This window comes from Cannabis sativa, chromosome 1 (genome assembly GCF_029168945.1).
Source record: "Cannabis sativa cultivar Pink pepper isolate KNU-18-1 chromosome 1, ASM2916894v1, whole genome shotgun sequence".
In the NCBI taxonomy this organism is placed as follows: Eukaryota; Viridiplantae; Streptophyta; class Magnoliopsida; order Rosales; family Cannabaceae; genus Cannabis; species Cannabis sativa.
In genome coordinates this window covers 12872054-12889799 of record NC_083601.1, presented here as the reverse complement: position 1 = coordinate 12889799, position 17746 = coordinate 12872054, and the positions used below count along the sequence as shown (strand labels likewise).

At 30.8% G+C, this 17746-nt stretch overlaps 1 protein-coding gene across 2 annotated transcripts; it reads left to right on the top strand.

The window, feature by feature from the left end:
* Positions 1-1492: 1492 nt before the first annotated feature.
* LOC115705891 (WAT1-related protein At2g39510) lies at positions 1493-3838 on the top strand. 2 transcript variants are annotated; one of them, XR_009684556.1, is made up of 8 exons: positions 1493-1996; positions 2145-2207; positions 2294-2410; positions 2503-2743; positions 2835-2996; positions 3086-3237; positions 3319-3601; positions 3679-3838. XR_009684556.1 is itself a non-coding variant. In XM_030633347.2 (7 exons), the coding sequence occupies exons 1-7, from the start codon at positions 1767-1769 to the stop codon at positions 3542-3544; spliced, it is 1191 nt and encodes a 396-aa protein (XP_030489207.2). In that variant the 5' UTR covers positions 1516-1766; the 3' UTR covers positions 3545-3838. The 2 variants fall into 2 exon arrangements, 1 of the variants encoding a protein (XP_030489207.2); XM_030633347.2 differs by having other exon boundaries at positions 1516-1996; positions 3319-3838.
* Positions 3839-17746: the final 13908 nt, after the last annotated feature.

Genomic DNA, 17746 nt, shown 5'->3' with positions numbered 1-17746 from the left:
TATTTACAAAAATTCTCTTTAGTAAAAATAATAAACATTTTTGTTTTGTTTTATAGTTCTATTATAGTTGTCATAATATTGTTTTTCTAGTTGTTTTATATAGTTTATTTATAGTTTATTTATAGTTGTCGTAAGGTTGATTTTTTGTCAATTTTTTTGATTGGTTTCTTACTTTATGCTGGAAAAAGTATATTTTTATAATTTTAAAATTTTACAACCGTATTTTTGTAAAAAAAACTTCAAATTATAAAATTGTAAATAAAACATAAATAAAAGGTATTAAATTAATGATATTTATGAAACTTTTCCAATAAATTAAGGCCACACAAAACTTAATGAAAAAAGACATGAACCGCAATATATTATTAACTTTATTAATAGTTCTGTGTTGTTTTACATGTTTTAATTTACCTAATACGAAAATTGATTAATTAATTTTAAAGAATTTAATATTAAGTAATAGGAATTAATGGTAAAGTAATCACTCTCTTATATTTGTTTACTTATATTATTAAAATTAAGAAATAGAAAATTTTATTAAATAAAGGATAAAAGAATGGAATACTTCCTACACTAATTTTGTAAGAAATGCTATTAAAAGTAATAGATTTTATTTATTTTTATTTTATTTTTTAATATTAAATAATTTTGTTCTTTAAAATATGCCTTACAAAATAATTAATATATACTATAATTTAACTCAAAATGATAATTTAGTCAATTTATATATTCCGTTAGTAAACAATAAAAATCACTAATATTATATTTCCAAAAAAATTTAATAAACAACATATTAAAAATATTGATTCCGATTATTCTTAATTTATTGTGTTACATTTCTACATTTTTTGAATATTATATAGTATACGTGCCATAATTATAATTCCTCAAATATCTGTGTAAGCCATTAATAAAGCAAACAAACACTGTAAAAATCAACACAATTGTGTCTTGTATTCCCCATTATGCTCCCCATCTACAATGGAGAGGTTCCACTAAGCAAAGAAGATATTTTTTTTTTTTTTCTAGTGAGAGATGTCCTTAGTATGAAATAAATAATATCTAAGCAATAGTTAAGTTGTCCATGATTGGATAACCTCATTTAATCTCTGGTTGAGTTCTCTTATAATTGAGGTATCTATCAAGACAATGTTCCCTATTGCCACCTTTTAGTAGTGCTTTGTAGTGTAGGAATTCAAATAATGAAAATGATGACAAGAAACCAAGATATGCCTAAACGAATATTAGAATATGCTCAATTCTAATAAAGATGGAATTATTTGATCCACTCTTTATTCACATCACTAATTACCCTCAAAACTTCATTAATGATTAATTAATATTATAGTGTCACTTATTTTGATATAACTACGTTTAAGGAAAACCCCCACTAATTTGGTTGATACGTATAGAACTAGCTTGGTGCCATTTGTGCTTCCTTCTTAGTAAGCAACAGTTCTAGTTTTTATTATTATTATTATAAAGTTGATGGTGTCAGATGATTATTGATGAAAAGGATTACGTTTTTTCATAAAGGTATTTTGGTTTCATATAGTGGAATTCCTACACCTCAATGAAAAAAATGTAATCGTAAGACAATTTTCTTTCTCTAAAACATATAATATGTAAAGAAAAGGAAAGTGACAGAAGTGGTTAAAACTTAAAAACTATATAAGTGTGTCAAATGAAACATCATATAGTTCATTTTCTTTTTTAAGGAGAAAAATAGAGAGGGTCTTAAGAGTTAATTTTCAAAACAAAAAAAAATGTCAACTGATAATAATAATAATAATAATAATAATAATAAGTCCTCAGCTCAAATGCTCAAACAAGCAAAACCATTTGTGGCTTTGATTCTGCAGCAATTTGGGTATGCAGGAATGTCAATAATCTCTAAAGCTGCTCTAAACCAAGGGATGAGCCAACATGTTTTAGTAGTGTATAGACATATTATAGCAGCTGTTATAACTGCACCTTTTGCAATCGTGTTAGAGAGGTATACAATACACACACATTTATATATACATCTCACATCTGTCTTTTCTTTTTATTAAGTCTTTATTATATGTCATTGTGTTGGAGAGCCAGAGAGTATGTATAATACAATATACTAACATATCAATACCATCTCAATGTTGTAACAGGAAAACAAGGCCCAAGATGACTTTCTCTATCTTTTTCAAGATTATGTTGCTGGCCTTCTTGGAGTAAAGACCATTACATAGAATTTATTATTATTATTGTTATTAGCTAAACTAGTTATTAATTGTTTTTGTTCATGGCTCTTTTTCAGGCCTGTACTCGACCAGAATTTGTACTACACTGGGATGAAGTACACAACAGCAACTTTTGCAACTGCCATGTGCAATGTTCTTCCTGCATTTGCATTTATAATGGCTTGGATTTGTAGGTAAAAGACAAAGAAATAAAAAAGTATCAAACTTGTGAATTAGTAGCATTTGGGGACAATTCATTAATAATGTCTTAACTGGTTGTTTGTAGGCTTGAGAAGGTTAATATTAAAAAAGTACATAGCCAAGCAAAGATAATGGGAACCATAGTAGCTGTTGGGGGAGCAATGTTCATGACCATGTATAATGGACCAGTGTTGAATTTACCATGGGCAAAACAAGCTAACCATCTTCATCATTCTGTAAATGCTGCAAATAATCAAAACTCTGTTAAAGGTGCTCTAATGATTATAGCAGGATGTGTATGTTGGTCTAGTTTCATAATACTACAAGTAAGTTCCACTTTCTTGACATTTTTAAGAGAGTTGAAACTTTTTCTTTCATTTCATTTCAAATATTGAGACACAAATTTTGCTTTTACAGGCAATCACACTGAAGTCATACCCTGCTGAGCTTTCCCTAACATCTCTAATGTGCTTGATGGGAGCAGGGCAAGGCACATTTGTGGCCTTAGGAATGGAATGGGGCAACCCTGCAGCCTGGTCTTTAAGATCACAATCCATGATATTAGCATCACTTTACAGTGTTAGAAACTCACTCACTCTTCTCTTTATTTTTCACTCTTTTTTAACTGATATTTACTTATAATAAATAACAATTGGTTACTACTGCAGGGTGTATTTCGTTCTGGTTTTGCTTACTATATTCAAGGATTAGTCATGATTCAAAAGGGACCTGTTTTTGTGACTGCTTTTAATCCTGTTGGTCTTGTAATTGTTGCAATATTGAGCTCTTTCATTTTGTCAGAGCTAATGTACTTGGGAAGGTACTTTCTTTAATCTCTACAACATGTACAAGTATGTTGTCACAAATCATAGAAATGATTTTTGACACTTTTTTTTTGCAGGGTTATTGGAGCTGTTATTATTGTAGTGGGCCTTTACATGGTTCTGTGGGGTAAGAGCAAGGATAAGCCTCCATCTGAAATCACTGAAAAAGATTTACCAACAACAACAACAACAACAGATGAACAAATAATTGTGAAAATCGAAACTACAAAGACTAGAAATCAAGAACTTTCTGTTGTGGCCACTGATGACACAACAAAAAAATCAGGAGAAGAAGTTGTCTGAAGGAACAAAAGATAGAATTGTTAATTTGATTTAAAATTTGAGTTTCTAGCTTTTATAGTCATAGACCAGTACTTTTTTTTTTATTAAATGTTGTTCGGAGATTATAACAATGTCTCAAATTTTAAGTGGTTTAGTTTAGAGAAGCTAGTTCAATTCAAGCAAAGCCATTTTAGAAATAAACAAATGCTCATTGGACTCTTTCTTCATTGATAATAAAAGATGTACATAAGTTATTTCACCTTGTCACAGTTCTAGAATCAACAATTGAGAAGAAAAATAGTAACTTTTTTGTTACACAAGTCTGTTTTCTTTCAAATATTGTTCGATTTCGAGTGAAATATTGACCATAATCAAACTCTTTGGTTAAATATACATTGATACATATAAAACCCCTAAGGTTTAGCTAAGTTTGCATAATTAACAAAAATCATGATTCATTCACGGATATCTTTATATATTAAAAGTGCCTATCTAACGGCAATTCTTGGTTTAACAGAATATTCTTAAAAATAAAAAGAATATTCTGTTAAATTTAACGATTAGGTTTGATCTCCCGTTAACAAATAAACCCAATAATTAAACCCAAAAAATTAAACCATCTTTTAAATATTAATAATCTTTTTTTAAATAAAAAAAATCATTTTACCCACATATCTCTCTAACAAACCTATTTTGGGAGAATATACCACTTCTATCTTTGTGTGATTGCAGATATACCACTTCTGTCATTGACCCACTTTTTAGCTTTATAAATGGAGATGTTCATATAATATTAACACTTTACAGAATATTTATAAATATAAACTTACATTACAATGCTATGTTAAAAAAAGAACTAAATAGAATAATCTACTACTCCAATAATAAATTTATTTACAATTTTATAATTACACTAATATTATTTTTAATACATTATTAAATAATATTTCAAATATAAATATTTAATTTTTTCAAACAAAAAATTTGTAATCTTTAAAAATAAAATACATTCAAAATCTTAAAAATACCAAAATCTTAAATAAAACTAGCAATACGTGGCTCGGCACGTACATTCACCTAGTATATATACTAGGTGATTGTTACGTGCCAAGCCACGTAGTGTTAGTTTTATTTAATATTTTAGTTTTTTATTTTAATTAATAATTAAAATAGTATAATTATTTGAACGATTTGTTTTATAAAAATAAAATATGTGTCAGTATATTTAGTAAATAAAACATAGTTGTGTTATAATAATGTATGTTATTAATAGTAAAATGTACATTAATCTTCTAATTGAAAAAAGTTTTATTATCTCATTCCATATCTAATAATAGCTACACAACTATATATTTATAGACTTTCACATTCTTTGCAAATTACTAATAAGCACCAATAATATTTTCATATTCTAATATTTTTCAATCTTCTCCTCTTGGTGGTAAAATTAAAAATAAAACTAAAAATAAGCACAAACATATAAGGTAAATACTAATTACAGCCCATTTCATCTTTTCTTATTATTATTTTTTTAAGTCCAAGCCCAAAAATCTTTAAGCCAACACAATCAATCTTCTTTTATATTATCTTTTCTAGATATTTTATCTATATTTTTTTTAAAAAAAAAATAAATAAAAAAATTATTAATATTCTCCCAAGATAAGTTTGTTAGAGAGATATGTGGTTAAGATGATTTTTTTAATTTAAAAAGAGATTATTAATATTTAAAAGATTGTTTATTTAAAAGATTGTTTAATTTTTTGGGTTTAATTATTGGGTTTATTTTTTAACGGGAGATCAAACCTAATCGTTAAATTTAACAGAATATTCTTTTATTTTTAAGTATATTCTGTTAAACCAAGAATGTTAAACCAAGAAATGCCGTTAGATAGGCACTTTTAATATATAAAGATATAAAACACCCCTAAGGTTAAGCTAAGTTTGCATAATTAACACATATTGTATGAAAACCCAGTTCTTATTTTCATGTAAGAAATGCATGAGCAAACTTTGACTTGTAATATGTCTACGTTATAAGCTGAAGAGTTATCAGAAATTTTCATATTAGTGAAAGTTGAACGCAACAAAAGTTTGTACCTATTGGAAAATTTGTAGCTTTCCCAGTACAATTTCAAAGACACAAAATTAATACAAGATGCAAATGGTGGTATTTTTCAATTTTTTACTTTTTGTTATGCATCCACAACAAAAATGACATTTTAAAAAACTAACATAGTTGCAATTTGAAATAGGCCCTAACAATAGAAGCCCAACAGCCAAATCAATGCTCACACACACCAAAGAACTAGTCAAGGTTCAGCTCCAACTGCTCAGTGCAAAGACAACATCCGAAAATTATTCTCGGAGTTCACCCAACAATGGCTACTTCTCCATCAAGCTCTCCTCAGAGTATCTTGATCTTCATTCATCAATATATCAGGTAAAGATTATAACTTTCTCTTTTTTTGTTCTCACTGTTTTTCTCTCTTTTTACAAGTTACTAACTCTCTCTTTTTCATTGTTTTTACAAATACACACTGAGGAAATAACACATAAAGTATTCTCTCTTTCTTACAATGGCTCTCTACTTGAAAAGCTCTCTCAATGGCTCTCTCTCAAAGGCACTGTCACAATTGAAAACAAAAAAATTGTATCCTTCAAATACAAATAAGATCTGTGAAATGATCTAAGGTTGTAACTGTTTGAGCCCCAGACATTTGTTGTAACTTATTTTGTACCTGTCTATATCTTGATTTCGGTAGAGAATGTCTTTGTAATTGTCTTTTTGTCTTGTGTTAGAACTGTAATTTCATACCCAAGGATTTGCTTTTGAAACTTTTATATTAGGGGATCTAATTTTAACAAATTCTACCCAAATTCCCTCATATAACCAAGGGTAGTTGATGATGCTTTGAGGGTCTTAGCTTGAATGACCACTAGGGTCAGCTTCCTTTGTCTATCTCTAGCAAGTTCATGCAATGTTTGAACTTGGTAGAATTCGTATCGAGATGCCTCATCTGTCAGCAGATTAAGGCTGAACATCAGAGACCAACAGGGTTGTTACAACCTTTAACCCTACCTGAATGGAAGTGGGAGGATATCACGATGGATTTCGTGGTTGGGTTACCTAGAACCACGGGTTTATTCGATTCCATCAGGGTTGTGGTGGATCGATTCACGAAGTCTGCTCATTTTCTGCCTGTTAGAACAACCTATTAAGTGGATCAGTTGGTAGAATTGTACGTTAGAGAGATTGTAAGACTTCATGGGCTACCGAAGTCTATAGTTTCGGATAGAGATCCGAATTTCACCTCCAAGTTTTGGCAGAGTTTGCAACGAGCAATGGGTACAAAACTGAAATTCAGTACAACATTCCATCCTCAGACAGATGGGCAGGCCGAAAGGACAATTCAGATATTGGAGGACATGTTACGGGCCTGTGTTATGGATTTTGAAGGCTCTTGGAATAAATATCTACCGTTGATAGAATTTTCTTACAACAACGGTTATCAGAGTACGATAGGGATGGCTCATTATGAACTGTTATACGGTAGGAAGTGTAGATCTCCCATCCATTGGGATGAGACAGGGGAGAGGAAATATTTAGGTCTGGAGTCAGTGCAGCGGACCAATGAGGCAATTGAGAAAATAACCAAGGGTAGTTGATGATGCTTTGAGGGTCTTAGCTTGAATGACCACTAGGGTCAGCTTCCTTTGTCTATCTCTAGCAAGTTCATGCAATGTTTGAACTTAGCTAGGGTTACCACTTTGGTCTCCATGTCTGCAGGGTTATGTTCAGTGGGAACCTTTTCCACTGTGACCTCTCCCTGTGTCACCTTGTCTCTAATAAAGTGGTACTTCATCTCAACATATGCTTTGTCATATCATGAAAGGTTGGATTTTTGCAAAATTGAACACAACTTTGGTTGTTAGAGTACACTATAGGCACACTACTCAGTGAGTTTAACTCTTTTAGTACTCCTTTAATCTACACTGCCTCTTTTATCGCTTTTGTTGCTGAGATATACTCTGCTTAAGTGGTTGATAGGGCCACCACTGGTTGTAGTTGGACTTTCCAGCTCACACAATTACCTCCAATCATAAAATAGTAAGTTGAAGTAGACTTCATTGTGTCTCTATCCCTTGCATAGTTTGAGTTACTAAATCCTTCCACCAAAGTTTGGTTTTGTGACTATCTAAACACAAGTCCAACATTTGTTGTCCCCTTTAAGTACCTAAAAATCTATTTCATAGCCAACCAATGTATCTTTCTAGAATTTCCCATATACTTGTTAAGAACACGTATAGCATATGCAATATTCGGTCTGGTACTCACCATAAGATATATTATCGAACCAACTGCATTAGAGTAGGAGATCTGACTCATCTCCTCTTTCTCCTGCTCTGTCTTAGAGCATCCTTCCTTAAAAATCTTGTACTTGCTTGTAATAGGTTGGCTAGTCTTCTAAGCACTAGTCATGTAAAGACCGCTTAGTTTAATTTGGAAATTAGCAGTTAATTATGTTTGATTATGAAAATTATTTATAGATATTTAAATAATTATTTATGCTGTTATTATTGAATTCTGAAATGCATTTTATGTCATATAGTGAATTTCATAATTTTGCATTTCCGGTGCCCGGTAACATGGAACTCGGTGTTTGGCTCAATAAAATCACAACTTATTTAGACATTGGGAGTGTCGGGATTGGCCGGGAATTTAGAATTTTCCAAAATACCCCTTTAGTGCCCTTTATGTTATTTTAGTGTGGAGGAACAAAATGGTCTTTTTGCCCCAATGTTATTTTGTCCTTTAGTGGACTTTGTGTTGTGAAAATGCTTGGTTTATTATTAATGTATTGGCTGAAATGACTATTTGAAACTTTTTATCTTTATTTTACAAAATTGGAAAAAGTTAGAAAATTAGAAAAGAAAAGAAAACCCCAAGTTTCCTCTCAAGCTTCTCTCTCTTTCGGCCTCCTTGTGCATCAAGGATTATTGGAATTTTCTTTGTGAATTCAAGCTATTTTCTCAAGATTTAGTGAACTCAAATCCTTGGTAAGATTTTAGTAACTTGTTCTTGATGTTTTCTTGAGTTTTAAGACAAAAAGGATAGTTTGCATGCTTTGTTTTTGGTTCTTGTTGCTGCTGGATTTATGTGTTGTTTTCAGAAGTTTAATCATGTTTGAATGAGTGAAATAGAATAGGTTTTAAAGCATGATTAGTTGATTTTAAGAAAGTATGCAATTTTTACTCAAACTATGATTTTCAAAGTAAAAAGGTGATCTTGGTTACTGCAGTTGTTGTTATGGTTTGTGGATGTTTTCTGCAGTTAATATATGCTTTTTTAAGTAGATTTTAGCAGGTTGTGATGCATGTTTATTAGTTTGAACCAAGTTTGAGTTTTGAACTCAAAGCTTGGAGCTTTAATGGTGGATTTTGATTTTATGCATGTAGCTTTGTTTTGTTGCTTTAGAAATGTTTAGTAGGGTCTAATTAACAGGTCTGGAAGGTTTTGTTTGAATTGGATTTGATTTGAGCAAGTTATGTTTTTTTTGAAAGTTTCCTGCGAGTAACCGGAATTCCGGATGTGCAACCGGAATTTCGGATGGGGTTCAGGAATTCCCAGAACCGGAATTCCGGTTGTGCAACCGGTCTGCCGGTTGGGAAATTTTCAGGAACCCTAGTTTTTCTCATTTTTATGTTATTTGGGGTATTGCGATGCTTTTTATCGATAGGGAAACTTTTAGTTTCTAGTTTAAGTCCCCGGGAAGTGATTTAGCGTATCACTTAATAGTGTTGTGATTGTTATGGTTTAGGAGCCTGTAAACCGTCGTGCAGTTCGTTCCACTCAGGTTGACCGGCACACCTGAATTCATAATTGAGGTAAGATAATTAGTATAACAGTATGCATATGTATTACATGTTTAGCGTGCATGTTAGGAAGCCTGTTAGATTACATTAGATATGTATGTTGGCTTCGTACCATCAGACCATATCACATCGGTTAGGTTAGAGTATGACTAGCAACTGGATTATGACCAGTATACCGAGTATAGGCTGATACTAGGGTTGGTGGTACGATCTTGTTGACGAGTATCACATCGGTTAGGCTAGAGTATGACTAGCTGTGGAGTATGACCGGTGAACCGAGTATGAGGCGTGCGTAACACATCGGTACAGGGTAGATTATGACTAGCAGCTGGAGTATGACCAGTGTACTGAGTATAGGCTGTTACTTGTCAATAGTACCGTCTTATGAACGTTCGGGACTCAGTATCGTGTGGGACACGACAGTTAGGGTTATGGTCAGGGGTATGGGAGTCTGATTATAACCCGGGATTTATGTATGATTATGATTTATGCTTTTCTTACTGAGTCTGTCGACTCACAGTGCTATGTTCGTGTGTAGGTAAGGGCAAGGCCAAGGCTGAGGAACTGTGAGAGCGAGCCGATGAAGATTTTACATGTCGGGGCGGTTAGGCCTGGAGCGTACGATCCTCGGGACAGAAGTGCTTTTTGTAATTAGTCGCTAGGCGACAAGTATTTTGTATTAGTCAGTAATCTTTTGTAAAGTGTTTTGTAATCGGGATCTCGAGTATTTTTGTATAAAATATTTTATAAGTTTAATTAAAAAGTAAAAATATTAATTAATCACGATTTCCATAAACCTCGTTGATTAGCAACGAGCTGGACAGCATGTTTAAAAATCACAGTAATACGCCTATGCTAGTTAGGGTGTTACAAGTTATCTAGAACTTCTTGTTGAGTTTTGTGCCTTAAATAAAACCCATTTCAATATAATCAGATTTACTAATTAATATGTTGCATGGCTCACATGATTTATTTCATGTATAAATTTTATTAAGTTCAAAATATATATAAATAATATATAGTCCAGAACACAAATAATATAGTTAAGCTCGAACCTAACCATCCCAGAACATATATATATTTGATATTGTACCAATAATTTATAAACTACTAGTGTTACTTCCTGACTAACACATAAGTATTTGCCAAAAAGTAAAGAATCCAGTAACCCTAGAGTAGTAGACATACAGAGAAGAATTTCACATTATCAAGGATTTTGTGATTAAAGATATGTAATGGTGGAGAAAAGTTTGTATTGAATACAACCTGTCAGATCCTATTACGGAGAGAATACTACATACTACACTTGATCAGGATATCAAGGTGTTGAGATTATTTGAAATGCACTTTTTGTTTATATTAGTGCAAGTGGGAGTTTGTTGGTTTTTGTGTCCTAAATAAAACCTATTTCAATATAATCAGATTTATTAATTAATAAAGATCAAATATCGCATTTTATGTTGCATGATTAACATGATTTATTTCATGACTTTGTTTAATTGATAAATTCTATTAAGTCCAGAACATATATAAATATGTGTGTATATTTGTTCATGATTATAGTGTCGTCAACACAGTGGAATATAATCATGATTATATGTTCAAAAGTCTAATTCTCATTATTTGTCAGTTCACTGAATTTAGACTGACATGATAATCGGCGATAAGGTATACTTACACCTTGGATAAGTGTTATATCCTTTTCAGGGTATTAGCAAAGTTTACCAGTATCGAATGTATGGAGTATACATTGGAAGAGACCGATATTAATCTTGGATAAGATATCATAATTTTACCGTTATATCTTTCTAAGTCAATATAAATGGTTGATCTTAGTCTAAGGATCTTAATCCTGATATGATTAGGTTCAGTTTAGTTGTATTATTTATGTTCTTCAAGTTTTTTGTGGATGCTAACCTATGGTTCTAGTGGATATTTACATCTTGGGAACATGGTTGTTCAATTGAGTGGGAGCGATGATCATAGATATGGAATTTATAGCTTCAATAAGTATTTAGAAGTGAAACGATAATTTCCTTCGAGCTTGTATGAATAGAAATAAATGATTGAGGCCTCATTTCAGTAATTATATTAGTTTACTGAAGTATCATTTATAGGTAGCTAAGTGTTTTAAAGATAAAATGCATTGAAGGGTAGAACGGTAAATTTATCCCTATTCAATGTAGATCATCTATAGAAGATCTTTGACTATTAGAATTGTAACAATGGATAATCATAATGTATTTTTATCGTGGTACATATAGAGCGTTCTATATAATTGAGATTGCTATTCAATTCCAAATCTATAGTGGTGCAAGGCAGAATTAATAAGTTAGAGAATTTACTTGGTAAATTCTAGATCTACTTATTTAAAGCTCGATTATATAGGCACATGGTCCCCTCAGTAGTTGAGATAATACTGCTTGCAGACTCAATTAATTGATTTTAATTAATCAATTATAATTCTAAAATTAGACTATGTCTTATTTATGAATTTTCACTAAGCAATGGCTTAATTGTGAAGAAAAGAAGTTTTGGAGTCTATTTATTAATTAAGAGACTTTGTATGGTCTAATTAATAAATAATATAAATGAAATTTTCATTTAATAATTAATTATAATTATCAAATAAATAGTTTTGGAATTCATAGGATTGAATTGGAAAATATGGTATTATTGAAATAAGAATAACTGGTTGAAATAAAGTGACAAAATTATAACTAAAAAGTGGTCCATTTTATGTGGTCGACGTTAGAGTTATTTTTGGCCAATATTTTTTTCTTTTTTAATCTATATAATTCAGTTTTAAGCCCTAGTTAAAACACTATAAAAGGAACATGATGCTCTCATCTCATCCATTTGAACAATTAATTTTCAACCTGCCAAAAATCTAGTTTTCTCTGTCAAACAACTAGTAAATGAGAGAGTTCCTTTTATAGTGATTTCACCTCCTTCATTGTTCTTCACCATATTTGAACCCTTAGTGATAGAGTGTCATGCCCACACATAGCAAGTTAAGTACTCAATCATAGTGAGTAAGATGGTGGTAACCAAACCCGAAGGAGAGAAAGAGATCCAGGCTCAGATCTTGATAATACTCTGCGACAAAAAGGAACAAGGGTTAGAGAGTTGGGCGGAAGGAGTTATTATATCCTGCTGCAACCAATGTAAGGTTTTCTAAACTCTTATGTATATAATTTCATTATTTTAGATATATTCATATTTAGGATGTTAATCATCATACTGGTTAGTAAATCTTGATCCTAGTAAAATATTCCTAACATTTCTCAATCACCTTCTGAATGTAATCTTCCTGACACATCTTTGGGATCCCTTGCCTTTATCCCTCGCAAGAATTATTCCAAGGATTTTAGTGGCATTTCCTAAGTCCTTCATCTCAAACTTGGACTTTAACATCTCTTTAACCAAGTTTACCTTAGATCTTTCTTTGTTGATTATTAGCATGTCATCTACATATAATAACAGGTAGATTACATCATTGATATCACTCCCACAGAAGTATAAACAAGGATCATAATAACTCTTACTAAAACCCTACTTTTTCATGAATGCATCAAACCTTTTGTCCATATAAGGACTTAACAAACTTGCAAACTAAGTGCCCATTTCCTTTCTCTACATAACCCTTAGGATGCTCCATGTAGATGTCCTCTTCTAGTTCACCATGTAATAATGTTGTTGTTACATCTATCTCCATATTGAATTGGTTTGGTAAAGCTAACATTAACCTTATGGTCTTGTACTTCACTATAGGGGAAAAAAATTATGTGTAGTTAATTCTTTCTTTTTGTGTGAATCCTTTTACTACCAATTTAGCATTGAGTCACACTGATTCATCTTTGGTTCTACCTTCTTTTTGTCTAAAGAGCCACTTACATTGCACAATACCCTTTCCTTGGGTCTTGGAACATAAACTTAAGTCTTGTTTTTCCTCAAAGAGTCCATCTCCTCATCCATTTTCTTGTTCCACTTCTTTGCATCCTTGCACTTTATAGCTTCTTCATAAGTTTCTGGTTTATCTTCTATACTTTTGGAGTGCTTAAGAGTGCATAGGTTGTGTCATCATTCCAAATGTTGAAGCTGTACTTGGGATTTGGATCGTCGATTTAAGAGATCAGGTCTGGACTGTTAGATCGTATTTTGATGCTTTGATACCAAAAATTGCACTTCGACTTGGGATCCAATTTTTGATATGATATCATCAATATTTCTATTAGGGTTTTATGCCCTAGATAAAACCTAATCTATATAATCTTATTTATTCATCAGTAAAAAAATAGAAATCTCTTTCCACTTTGTCAATTGCTTAACTCACATGTTTTTGCTTACATGATTATATGTTTAAATTTTATTAAATCAAGTACATATAGTCATTCACAATTATAGTTATGTCTTCATAGTGAAAAATAATTATGATTATAAGTTGTGGACTTATTTACTCCCTAATATTTACCAGTGTACTAGATTTACACTAACGTGATAATCAGTGACGTGGTTACACTAAGACTAATGGTATGCTTCTAAGGAATTGGTAAAATATACTTCAATCGAATGTACAGGCTTACTTTGGATTGGACTGGTATTAACTATAAAAAGGATATCATAGTCTTACTGTTATATCTATTTTAAGTTAATTAAGATATAGGCTAATTCTGCAATTTGATTATTGGAGATTATGCCCCGCAAAGCCTATAAAGACATTATTGATTATAAATATTAGTTGAACATTTTCATATATGCTTGAATTGAATTATAATCACTAAGAGTTTAATTCTATATTTATAAAAGAGTAATTATAGAATTAATAAATAAGATTACTTGGTTAATGAGATTCAATAAATAATCTAACTTATTGGAACTTAGTATTATAGGTCCATGGTCCCTGGATTACCACCTTACAATATTGTCAAGGGGATGGATAAAACTATATAATGATGTTCGGAAAAATTTATTTTGAATTGTCAAGATATTAATTATTTATTTTGCAATAAATAATTAATTTTAAATTTATTATTATTTAAATAAATTAGGGAAAAGATAAAGTGTTGTCTAGACAAAGACATCACAATTATCTTGTGAATACAATGGTTGTGCCAGTCACTGTATTAGGACACAGTGATAGGCGCTTATGAGATAAGATGGGCGCTACTTTATTTGTTTTTTGATTAATTAATTAATTTAAAATATAAATATTTATTTAAATTTTAATTTAAAAAGTAGTTATAGATATTTATGGTGGTTTAAATATTCGCTCAAAGTAGTTGAGATATTCTCTCAAGTGGTTGAGAAATTCCCTCAACCGGTTATTAGATATTTACTATAATATTAAATTCGAACCTAAATATCTAATTCAAAATAAATATCTATAATAGAATCAGTTACTGATATTTGTTCAAATATTTAAATATTATTATTTTAATTATTTTAATATTTAAAATAATAAATATCTTATTTAATTAAATTTTTATTTTTATTTTATCGGTTTAAATTAATGTTAGTATAATCTTAAATCTTTCTATACGTTTACTTTAGGATTCCTAAAATGGTTAAGAATCACATCATTATTTATTCAAAGAAAGAAAAATTATTTCTCATATGTTGAGATAAACATAAGAACACATTATATAGTTATATCCTATTAGCTCACACTAATCCTTGTGTGTAGTGGTATATTTGAAAGATCATGGTGTGAGTTTAATATCACCGTCTTGGATGCAACTTACGAAAAAATATTCAAAGATACATTGATCTTCAATAGGTAAATATTTCCTTTGATCTTTTTTTTTTAGAGTTAATATATGTACATATGGAGATCTTTGGGTGTAGTACGATGATAATCTAAATAAATACTATCGCTGCATATCTGATTTAGTGCCAAAACCAACATTGAGTTCTTCGACTTGTTCGTTACCATCTTACCCCACGGACTAGCCATACATGTTGAAAACTCGGTAGTATAATTGAGTGGGGGTGTTAGTCATAGATATTGAAATTTATAGCTTTTATATGTTAGAAGTGAAACAATATTTTTCTTTGAACCTGGTTAACAGTGTTAAATGATAGAGTGCTCATTTCGTTAATTACATTAGTTTACTAAAATATTATTTACGAAGAACTAAGCTTTTAAGGATAAAATACATTGATGGGTAAGACAGTAACTATAATGCATAAAAATCGTTTCCAAATATTGATATTGCATTTCTAGGAAAATTACAACTAATAATACAAAATTAAATCATCTAAACTTTAAACAATCAAACAATTTGCAATGAAAAGATTAACAAAACACAAATAGGAATTGGAGGAAAAATAAGGATGAACATGGTATTGAAATTTAGAAACGATTAAAGAAGTATAATAACAAAATTAACACCAAGATATATACTAGTTCAAATTTAATAGATCGATGTGATCTATGGCTCTACTGCTAGTCAAGATGAGGTGGGGGCAATCCTTTTGTTAGGTGACTATTTCCTCAATATCTCTAGATATTTTAGTTTTTCATCATTTCAACTGCCCTTGACCGCATATTGTGTTTGCATTCGTTTTGTTATGGTGTATCACTGCCTAGGACGGTAACTATAATGAATAAAAAGTATTTTCAAATATTGATATTGTATTTGTGCGAAAATTATAACTAATAGTGAATCAAATCAATTAAACTTTAAATAATCAAACGATTAGCAATGACAAGATTAACAAAATACAAATAGGAATTGGAGAAAAAATAGGGATGAACAGAGTATTAAAATTCAGAAATAATGCAGTGAACCAATAAAATCAACACCAAGATATATACTAGTTCAAGTCCGATGAATCAATGTGATCTATGGCTCTACTCTAGTTCTATAACACCACTAAATCCTCTTTATTGATTGAGCAAGAACATGTACAATACAATTGAGATCGATTCTTTGATGTGTTCTCTCAAAGTGTTTCAACTCTCACACTTTTACCCATGAATCTTCTTCATCTATAAAAGATTCTTCATACAAAAAACTCAAACCCAATCTCTCTCTTTTCACTGTACCTTTCTCTCCTGCCTCTTAATTTTTTCTTTCTCTATCTCAAAACTCAATCTAATCGTTATTTTTGAAATGATAAGGTATTTATAAGCTTAGGATCAAGATCCTAAAGTCAGTAGCTGCAAGAAGTTAGGTCGTTAAGTTAGTTAGGTAATAACCAACTTAACCAACTTAACCAACTCTCCTTTGAGCAAGATTTCCACGTCAGCATAAGTAAGAGTGCATTTGGGAGCATATATGAGGGTTTCAAGAATCACGAACCAACACACCCACTGAAAGAGCTTTCCAGATAGAAAAGAACCAGCTGGAGTCGACTATCTGAAACTCCTTTCCAAGAGGAACAACTAGCCATTTGAAACTCCTTTATGGAGGAATGCTAGCTTTCTTAAAGATTCTTCCCGAAAGGACAAGAAAGCCTTCCAAGACCTGCTTCCGCAAATCAACAACTTTTTAGAAATGATAATAACTTTTAAAATCTTTAATTTGAAGGAACTATTCCACAACATTTAACAAAAATAAATAAATAAATAAATAAATAACTAGGTGGTCCGGTTTAGTTTGAATTACATACAGTTTGAAAAACATGATTAAACCAAAGAATCATAAGCAATCTAAATTGATTAGACTATTCGCACCAGATTCATTTGGTGTGGAGTTTGGAACCTCATATTCTAAATTATATGAACCTTAATATTGTATAGTTTGTTTTGTAACTGTACTTTCTCCTTCTATACAATTCATATATTAATTATTAAAATGCCTTTATCAAAATTGATTATTCCGCGTTATACAATTTGTCTAAGGGCTTTTAAATGCAGTTCTAAACTAATTAAAGTGGCAAAATGTGACCAAGTAATTTAAAGTAACCCACTCGAATTGATTAATTTCAGTCCAATCAATCAAATCAAATATCAAACAAAGCATGGACCCCTTTGAAATTTTGTCTCAAATTTTCGAATGTAGTCAATCTATAGCATTTAATTATTTTTTTGACCTTCTTTCCTTGTTGCATTAACTTGGATTTGTTGCTACATTTGGTCCCAGTTTTGATATGGCATACCAATTATATGTAATTGGATTATATAATACGCCTCGATTATAGTTGTCAACTTACAATTTACTGAATTTAGTGGTTTTATACGATTCTGTATTCATTTAATTACGACAAATTCTTTCTATGTTTTCATAAAACTCTTGGGTATGTTTGAAAACAACTATGTAATTATTAGGTAGAATAATTACTAAGGTAGAAATTACACAGTTTAGTAATTACACTATATTTTAAAATGTAAGATGTGTTTGG